Below are 9,792 nucleotides of genomic sequence, written 5' to 3' on the forward strand. Positions count from 1 at the left end.
ACGCGCCCGATCTCGTCTGATCTCGGAAGCTAAGCAGGGTCGGGCCTGGTTAGTACTTGGATGGGAGGTACAGTCTTATTACAATGAACTCCAATGTCTAAAAATTATTCTTATTTTGGGCTTATACCATAGTAAGAACGAAGATTTTAAGCTCTACTAAGTACAAAACAAACAAACAAAAAGACTTTATTTATGTTCATTTAAAAAAACTAGCAGTGATGTATTATTTTAAAATATACAGCTAATATGTTTGGAGTTATTTAAAATTTATATTGAGAAAAACATATGTATTTTCAGTATTGCTACAGACAAACATCTACATAAGACTGTTTAATTGATTGTTTTATATTAAACAACTTTTATACTACTCATTTTTATTGTTACAATATTTTATAAATTTTAAAGAATATGACAATTAAAAATAGATATTGCAGGTATTGAGAGAGGGGTCTCTGGGAGGAGTTGGGGTATAAAAGGGAAAGAAGAATGTGACATAATTCTGTTTATTTAAGATATGTTTTTAAATGTTAACAATTTCAGATAAACTGAAATTACATATCTTTTCTCATCATAATGCAATAAAACTTAAATCAATTTAAAAAAAATTTTGCTTCATAGATAGTAACTTTCGTATTGTATCTAAAAAGTCATCAACAAAACCTGAATCCCTTCCATATTTTCATGCTGCTTGCTTGTCTTTGTGACTTTCTGTCCACTGAGTCATCTCTATGCTGTTTGTTTTCTACAAGATGCTTCTAAGTTACCAGAGGGTCTTGACCCCCAAGTTGGAAAACAGATTCCAACAACAAAAACGAGGATAACAAACTTGACTTCACTTCTAGGGAGAAACAAGCATGTTTCAGAGTGATCAGTGCAGATGTGGGGATGGGCTGACAGACCTTGTAAACTGCAGTGCTGATTTCATCTTTGTTAAACTTCGATGGCATCCACTGGTGTCCCTAACTGCAGTGTTGCTCTCTAGCTACAGCGGCAACTGGCTCAGGAGAAGCATGTCAGGGAATCTCTTGAGAAATCTGCATCGTCCATGCTCCTCAAAGTACAAGAGATGGGGTCAGTGGTGGAGGCAGAACGGCAGCAGGTAGGTTTGCCTTCCCTTCTGTTAGAGACACCAAAGGAGAAGCTTGCATTGTGTCCGTGAACTTCTCATTTTGTTTATTTCCTCTAGCTTCATTAAGGCTCCTTTCCTTAGTAGCCTTTTAGCATTCTCACTTCAGTCTTTAAAATATAGTGCAAAAATAAGAAAAAGCTCTGTACTCCAACCTAGCATTTTTAATTTATGAATGAGAAAGCTGAGGCCTGGAAAAGTGAGTCTGCCTCAGGTTTTATAGAGGCAAATTCCATTGGTACAGGATCCTTCTGTGTTTGAAGTCTCTGCTATAAGCATTGACTTTGGAACCCACTGTCTTAGCTAATGCTGTATGTGATCTGGGTAGAAAATAAACTAAATGGAACTAACCCTTGAAACAAATAAGTAAAATAACCAGGAACATATTTATGTTGCTCCTTTCAGTTCTCATATTCATATTAACATGATATTTTTGCCTTTGTTATACTTAATATTTGAAGTACCTTTATGTGTTTAGGATACTTTAAATTTATATTTTAGTATTTATTATTTGAGTGCATAGTCTGTCATTTTCCCCAATGACTATATGTCACAACTGAATTATAAAAGGAGTGTATTCTACTTAAGGAATTTATGAAAGATCCTATTTAAGTCAAAGTTAAGTGTCAATAACACTAACGGTGCAATTATTCACTCGCTCTGGCCATACTCCATGTGTTCAGTATCCTCTTGTGCCTACTGACTATTGTCTTAAAGTGCATACAATTCTGTATTGGACAGAACTTCAAGTAAGAAACTGTAGTCTGATGAGATTTCAGCTGTGACATACAAGTGTGTCCCTTTCCTCTCAGCAACAATAAGGTTGAAAATTTTACCTTCCATGTGTTATCATCCAGAAACTGAGTTTTTCTTACCCAATTCCAGGTACACACTTTGCAGCAGAAGTGCATTGTCCTACACAGCTCTATGAAAGCCACCCAAGAACAGCTGGCCCAGGAACAGCGGAAGAATGAAGACTTGGAGAAGACTGCCTTGCAGCTCAAGTCCGATCTGAGTATGCAAAACCTCTTAAGAGCCAGAATTGTTTAGTTGGCCAGGGTTGGTGGTACTTCCTACAACCCAGAGTGGAAAAATTGCTGGCCACCTTTCTGTAAATGGTACTTAGACCAAGATAAATATTGGTAATAAATTTTATCTTAATTTTTTTGTGGTACAAGTTGGCTAAGACTTTACTCATAGTAGGCAAACGGAGCTCTCTCTTTGGGGTTGATTTGTTTGTGTGTGTGTATGTTGAGATGGGTCTCCTTAGGTTGGCCAGGTTGCCTTTAAACTTGTCATCTTCTTGCCTAAGCCTTACAAGTGTCGAAGATGCCACCAGGTGTGCCTGCGCCTCTTATTTATAAATTATTCTTTAAGTTTTCTCCTTCTTAGTCTCCTCAGTATAGAGTAGTGGGAACATTTAGACACTAAATTGAAGACTGGTGCTAAACTGTTCATAAGGAAGTGAGGCTGTTGTTACTAAGTTGCTGCAGGCAGGCTCACCATTCTTCCAGTTGCTAATCTGTTGGATTAGTTTATATTCCTAGAGGTGGGTGACTGTAATGTGCCTAGAAGAAGAGCTTAGAGTGACCCCTCATTTTACATTGAGTTCTCAAACTTGTGAATAGCAGAGCCTTTACCCCAAGTCTAAGTGCATGGTCATGAGCCTGTTGGCTCTTGCTATTGTCAGTGTGCCCTCTAAAGCAGTGTTAGGCAATCTCCAGTGCAGACACCATGAGTATTCTCCTCACATGTGTAAGACTTCATGGCTTTCATGGAGCCTTCACATAGATTGTATCACTGAAATGCTCAAAGTTGTCTATAACAATTTAAAGTTCTAAAAGAAGTGGAGAAGAAAAATTTAATCCTGTGCCTTCTCTTTGTGAGCCAAGTGTTTCCTCCTGTGTGCTAGTGCAGCGATATAGAGAGTACCAACAAGAAAACAGCCTGAAAAGAAGTGTAGAGAAACGAGAAAGCTCGTCACTTATTGCAGTCGTTAGACTGTGGTTTTGCAAGGTCCGCTGTCCCACATTAGACTCCTTTGCTTAAGGCTGCTAAGTCACTGTGTTGGATTATCACTGGCAGGGCCCAGAGATAACCACCCGTCTTCTCATGGTTACATTTTATGTTTCTTCCTCATGATCTTATTTTTACTTTATGACAACTTTTTCAGAAAAGTAAGAAAATATACCCATTACACACAGTCAAAAGATCTGGGGAGAGTGTGCTCAGGGACCCACCACGCACCACAGAAGAAAGTGAAGAGCAGATCTTTCTATTGGATGAGCTCTCTGTTGCATGGGTTGTTCTGTTACTTAGATTAATGATTTGTCTTGGATTTGGTGAAGCATATGTGGAAGATCACGAGATGAAGAGTTAACAGTGGTAATTAAACTTGCATGAGGGAAGAAGCCTGTCTGAATACCAACTGCATGCTCAATGTTATTCACTCCTTGGTATAGTTTTATTACTTTAAAGTACAAATAGTTATCTAGCTGGGTTAAAATGAAGAAATGCCTTTAAATATTTTCTTCAATGCATTAAAAAATATAAAAGCATATTAACAGTAAGCAACAAGTAACTTAAAGTGATTAAATTTTTCTCTGCGGATAGGCATTCTCCTCTGTTGACACTTAGAGTATAACTTCAGAACAGACCACAGCATTCACCTTTCATGAGTCATGGGCTCACATCTTTTAGAAAACAGTTTTTATAAGATATATCCTATGCAAAATATGAGTTTCTAACGTGTTTTGTAATTGTCTTTCTTTAGAGTTTAACAGCACTAATATAGCTCTGAATTTTTCTATAGAATTAAAACATTAATTTTAACTATGTCATTTGGCTACTACTCATATCCAGTGCCAATCTCCGTACTAGGCAGGCGCATCCAAACATAAGGAGAGTGTCGTATCCATCCATTCTTTGTTCTGCTTTCCCAGGCTGCTCCTTGCCGTGTAGTCCTGTGGTAAGAGTCCAGCATCCACACAGCTGCCTTGTCTGCACTCTGCATGCTCACCCACATCCTGACTGTCCTCTCTCCTTATGATTTTAGTCTGTGTGGGAAGCAGCTCTTACTGTTTTATGTGCATGTCCCTGCTTTTGTTAAATCTTGATTACAGCAATTTAACAAAAATATGTTGATCATATCCCTCCCAGAGTCATCTTTGCATCAGGTAAAATGTGACCTTATTTACCACAACAAATGACTGTAAACCAGGTTCTTTTGAGATTTGTTTACTGTCTGATTCACTTTAGCTTTTTAAAGACAAGTTTGCATGTAGCCCAGATTGGCCCTGAATTCATAATTCCCCTGCCTCAGCCTCTCAAATACTGAAATTACAGACATGCTATGTTGATAATTGTGTATCTTAGCATCTAGCCTATATGTGTTATTGCCACAAAATATTGACTAAAATAAAGCTTCTAGGAAAAAGTGGTGTGTGGCACAGTCTAATAAGTTATCATCGTCATCGTGATATGGACTTTCTGCTTTTAGATTCCAGAGATAACCTCATCTGCAAGTTGGTTGAAGAAAGTAAGGTATGTGTTCACGTGGCCGGATACAGCAGTGGTCTCTCTCATTACTAAGTCTTGGCGATTCATCATGCTGATACATAGACTTCTGATTCTTCTAAAAACCTTTAGGAAAAAAGTTTCATGTAAATAAGCTGTGTATTCAGGCAGTACTGCATATTAGAAACTAAGTGACCATCTTATGCAGGATATCATGTTTTGAAAAGGTAAATTTACAAAAATGAGAATTTTAATATATGTATATATATTAACATGTTTGTTGCACAGTAATGTAAGTGCATCGAATACTACAAACTATGCTCTTAACATGGGGCAAAACTGTGAACTTTATTTTACATAAATTTAGAAAAAATATTTTTTAAAAGATTTATGTATTTGTTTGTTATGCGTGGCTGTCTTCAGACACTACAGAAGAGGGAGTCAGATCTCATTACGGATGGTTGTGAGCCACCATGTGGTTGCTGGGATTTGAACTCAGGACCTTCAGAAGAGCAGTCAGTGCTCTTAACCACTGAGCCATTTCTCCAGCCCCAGAAAAAAATATTTTTATATCTTGTTCCACAGTGGGGAACACTCATTTGCAATAGCATCTCTGTGGCTGGCCTGGCCTATGCTTCATGATGCTTATCCTTCCTGCTTCTGGGAAGTCTGGGAAGCAGTTTTCTCAGGAGAGGAAGAAGCTACACTCTGTTCTTCCACTAAAAAGCTTTTAAGGACACTTAAACCAAACTCTACATCTCTCCCCTTCTCCCAGCCTCAGAGGGAAGCAGTCTGTCAGAGCACGGGTGCTTGTCTGCACCATTCTGAGGCCTTCAGGGTGAAACATCTTGTAACTTTTAAAGGTGTTTGAATGTGTCCCTTTGAAGTCACAAAATCTTACTGGTAATAAAAATGTGTATGTGATATAAGAATTTATTCTTGGAGAGAACTAACTTAATATAAGAGTGTAACTGAGTACTTCTGGAATGATTTCAGGTCAGTTTTCTTCTAAACAGAATCCTAATATGAAATTCTATATATTTTTATGTGTTTATTAAATTTATTTCTTTATTCACTTTACATCTCATTATCAGCCCCCTTCTCCTCCCAGCCCCTTCATGCAGATCCTTCCCACATTTCTCCTCTTCTCCTTTGAGAAGGTGGGTCACCCTCCCACTCCCTCACCCCCAGAACATCAAGTTACTGCAGGACTAGGTGCAGCATCCTCTACCACTGAAGCCAGACAAGGTGGCCCAGTTAGGGGAACAGGATCCACAGGTAGGCAGGCATCAGAGTCATGGGCAGCCCCTGCTCCTGTTGTTGAGCAACCTAGATGAAGACCAAACTGCACATCTGCTACATATGTGCAAGGGACGTAGGTCCAGCCTGTGCTCACTCTTTGGTTGGTGGTTCAGTCTATGGGAGCCCCTAAGGGTCCAGGTTAGTTGACTCTGTTGGTCTTCCTGTGGAGTCCCTGTCTTCTTCATGGTCCTCAATCCTCCCCACTCTTCTGTAAGACTCCCTGAGCTCCCTCTAATGTTTGGCTGGGGGTCTTTGCATCTCTTTCCATAGCTGCTGGGTGGAAGCTCTCTGTGGACGGTTATGCTAGGCTCTTGTCTGCACTCATTACAGAGTATCACTACTAGTGTCAGGATTCTTGCCCATGGGTTGGGTCTCAATTTGGGGCAGTCATTGGCTAGCCATCCCCTCTTTCACTGCTCTATTTTGAAACTCTATTTAATAAAGTCTTTTTAAAAATTATTTTATTTATTTACATTTCACATTGCCAGTCCCACCTCCAAGAGTTCTTCACCCCCGTCCCCCTCCCCTTTGCCTCTGAGAGGATGCTCCCTCACCCACCCCCCTCACCTACCCACCCCCATCTCACCCCCCCAACACCCCCTTCCCTGAGGCATCAAATCTCTACAGGATTAGGTGCATCCCCTCCCACTGAGGCCAGACAAGGTAGTCCTGTGCTACATCTGTGTCAGGGGCCACAGACCAGCCTGTGTCTGCTCTTTGGTTAGTGACCCAGTTTCTGGGAGGTCAGGGGTCCAGGTTAGTTGACACTGTGGATCGTCCTTTGGGGTTGCCATCCCCTTCAGCTCCTTCAGCCCTTCCCCCAACTCTTCCATAGGGGTCCCTGACCTCAATCCAATGCTTGGCTGTAAGTATCTGCATCTGTCTCAGTCAGCTGCTGGTAGAGCCTCTCAGAGGACAGCCGTGCAAGCACAACATGGCATGAGTAGTAGTGTCAGGGTTTGGTGCCCACCCGTGGGATGGGTCCCAAGTTTGGCCAGTCACTGGACGGCCTTTCCTTCAACCGTGGCTCTATTTTTGTCCCTGCAGTTCTTTAAAAAGAACTCATAGCATTTAGAGCAGTTTTAGATTCACTGCAACACAGAATATGAAGTGTGAGGATTTCCTAGGGCGCTCCTGTCTTTGCATGCCTTGCTTCTCTACACATGTATAGCCTACCTGGCTAGCAATATCTCTCATTGGAATAACAGACGAATCTACATTAATGTATCATTTTAGTCAAGTTGTTAGCATACATTAGGGTTTATTCTTGGATATTTGTTCATTCTTTGGATTTAGATAAATGTATGTTCTTATAGTGAGTGATATATATACATATATATATAGAGAGAGATCTTATATGTGTGAATATATAGAGTTCTTATATATGTGTGTGAATATATATATGTATATGTATACACACATATATTATATAATAGACAATATATTATATTATATAATATATATAATAATGATTATTATATATAATATATAATATATGTATATATTCACACACATATATACATATATATATATACATATATATATATGTATATATATATATATATATTCCTTTCTTTCCTTTGGTAACCATTGCCCTATCGATCTGCCTTTCCCAGGATGTCATATGGCTAAAAGCATATATATAAATTTTTAGATTGACTTCTTTAGTTTAATAAATATTTAAATTTCCTTTGTATGTTTTTATGGCCTGATAGCTTATTTCTAGTGTTAAATAATATTAAATTACTTGAATGTACTATAGTTTCCTAACATAACAAAAAGACATTTTTAAAACAAAAAGATATATGTATATAAACACACACATAAACATATGTATGTAACAATAATTACTAAAATGAGGCCATAAATTTGAAAAAGAAAAAGGAGGTGTATATGGATGTTTTGGGAGGGAAGAAAATGGAAAGGGAAATGATGTAATTATAATCTCAAAAAAAAAAAAAAAGAGAAGTCGCTTTTAAAAAGAGGATTTTTTTTTCTTTAATAGAGTAATTTTTCTTCTCATAAGTTTTCCGATTGAGTTATGTATTTCATGAGCAGTTTACTTGAGCAAGTGTACATCCTCCTTCCCTGTGCTGTGGGGACTCGAAGGCGGCAGCAGTGAGTGTTCTGCTGAAAAATTATATAAGAATGTGAACCAGGGGACTTTAGGAAGTTGAGTTGAGTGAGATTCTAAAGGACATCTTGGCTGCTTTTGAGTTCAGCAAGTAAGAATGAAGCATATGCCAACCCTGCACGGGGCTTTGTACACATGTGAGCCTTCCAGTCCCTGAGGGAGACCCTGGAAGCAAGTTTGCTCAATCATGTAACAGTTTTAGTTTGTAAGAATTTGCCAAATTATCTAATGAAATACTCCACCATTTTTCATTCCCACCAGCAAGAATGAGAGTGCTCGGCATTCATACAGGCTTAGTAAGCCCTGTGAGAAATAAAAGGGTGTCTGGAAGCCAAAGATATCAAGACACCACACTCACACACACACACACACACACACACATACTTGCACTTGCATGTACATGAGTGTACACACACATGCGTGTGCACGAGTATGTACTCACAGGCACACACATGCACATTTTAAACTGATACAGACCTTTTAATAGAGATGTGTATAATAGCTTGCACATGTGAAAAAAGAAAACAACTCTTTTTGTTTTCCTCCAATAGGGTATACAATTGTCTCTCAAGAAGGAACATGAAGAAAACATATATTTGAAATCTGAAATACTTTCCCTTCAAGATGTATCAAGAAAAGCACAGGTGGGTCTTTGCTCTCTTTGTCTTAAGATGTTAATATTTGTTTCATTAGAGAACCAAGATTAATAGCCTGATTATATAAATTCATATCTCTTTATTCTGGCTTTTTATCTTCAAGGTGGGCTTCATCTATGAACCACTCTCAAATTAGGTACATTTTAGATTTTCCCCACCCAAATTCCTTTGACTCTGTGGTACACAAGGCTAAATGAGTCACAAGTTATACTTTACTTTCTAATTTAGTCATTATACTAGGCTTTTTCTTTTTTTCGAGACAGGGTTTCTCTGTGTAGCCCTGGCTGTCCTGGAACTCACTCTGCAGACCAGGCTGGCCTCGAACTCAGAAATCCGCCTGCCTCTGCCTCCCAAGTGCTGGGATTAAAGGCGTGCGCCACCACCACCCGGCCCTATATTAGGCTTTTTTCCTATGATAACATACCTGAAGAGGCAATGTAGGCAGGGACTTAGGGTGGCTTACAGTAAGCAGGTCATGGCAGTGGGAGCTCAAGGTCACATCACACCTACAGTGGGGAAGGAGTGAGAAGTGCTGACCTCAGCTCCATTCTCCCTCTTATGCAGTTTGGGACCTCAGCCATGGGATAGTGTCACCCACATTTAATGTGGGCCTCAGTTAACCTTGTTCTGAAAATCTCTCACAGGCATGTCAAGAGGTTTGCTTCCATGGAATTGTAAAACCCATCAGGGTGGCAACAAGCTTATCCATTGGTGGGACTTCCCTTCCCTCATTCAGCACATTTCTAAGGAGCTCCCCAGCAAGGGTTATGCATTGAAGCCATTGTTGAATGATCTGTATCAGATATCGCAGTAGGACATAATAAACGTTTGTTAAATATGAGATTTATGTATGATCATTTTCTATAAGGATTTGTGCCCAAATGTAACTTATGCTTTATATTAATACATGAATGTGTATTGGAAACATTAATGGAATACATAGCCAAATTGTTTCACAGAGCCCAGGGAAGTGTTTATCACTGAAAGCAACTTTTCTGTTGGCACAATTCGATTGCAATCGTGTTAGTGTCAGCTGCTGTGCTCTATAATATGATGAA

The 9,792-nt window shown here is 39.1% G+C and overlaps 1 protein-coding gene across 10 annotated transcripts in view; it reads left to right on the forward strand.

The window, feature by feature from the left end:
* Positions 1-9,792, forward strand: part of Ccdc150 (coiled-coil domain containing 150) — a 113,571-nt gene that overhangs the window by 30,662 nt on the left and 73,117 nt on the right. For 9 of the 10 annotated variants that reach the window (XR_004117880.1, XR_004117881.1, XM_031367492.1 and 6 more), the window contains exons 6-9: positions 983-1,099; positions 2,012-2,141; positions 4,626-4,669; positions 8,630-8,722. Coding sequence is in view for 8 of the 10 variants with exons in the window: in XM_031367492.1 (XP_031223352.1) it covers positions 983-1,099; positions 2,012-2,141; positions 4,626-4,669; positions 8,630-8,722 (384 nt within the window). In the remaining 2 variants the exon portion in view is untranslated. The remainder of the gene's footprint in view (positions 1-982; positions 1,100-2,011; positions 2,142-4,625; positions 4,670-8,629; positions 8,723-9,792) is intronic. The other variant, XM_031367493.1, reaches the window with a different exon arrangement.

The sequence above is a fragment of the Mastomys coucha genome, unplaced genomic scaffold (genome assembly GCF_008632895.1).
Source record: "Mastomys coucha isolate ucsf_1 unplaced genomic scaffold, UCSF_Mcou_1 pScaffold14, whole genome shotgun sequence".
Lineage (NCBI taxonomy): Eukaryota > Metazoa > Chordata > Mammalia > Rodentia > Muridae > Mastomys > Mastomys coucha.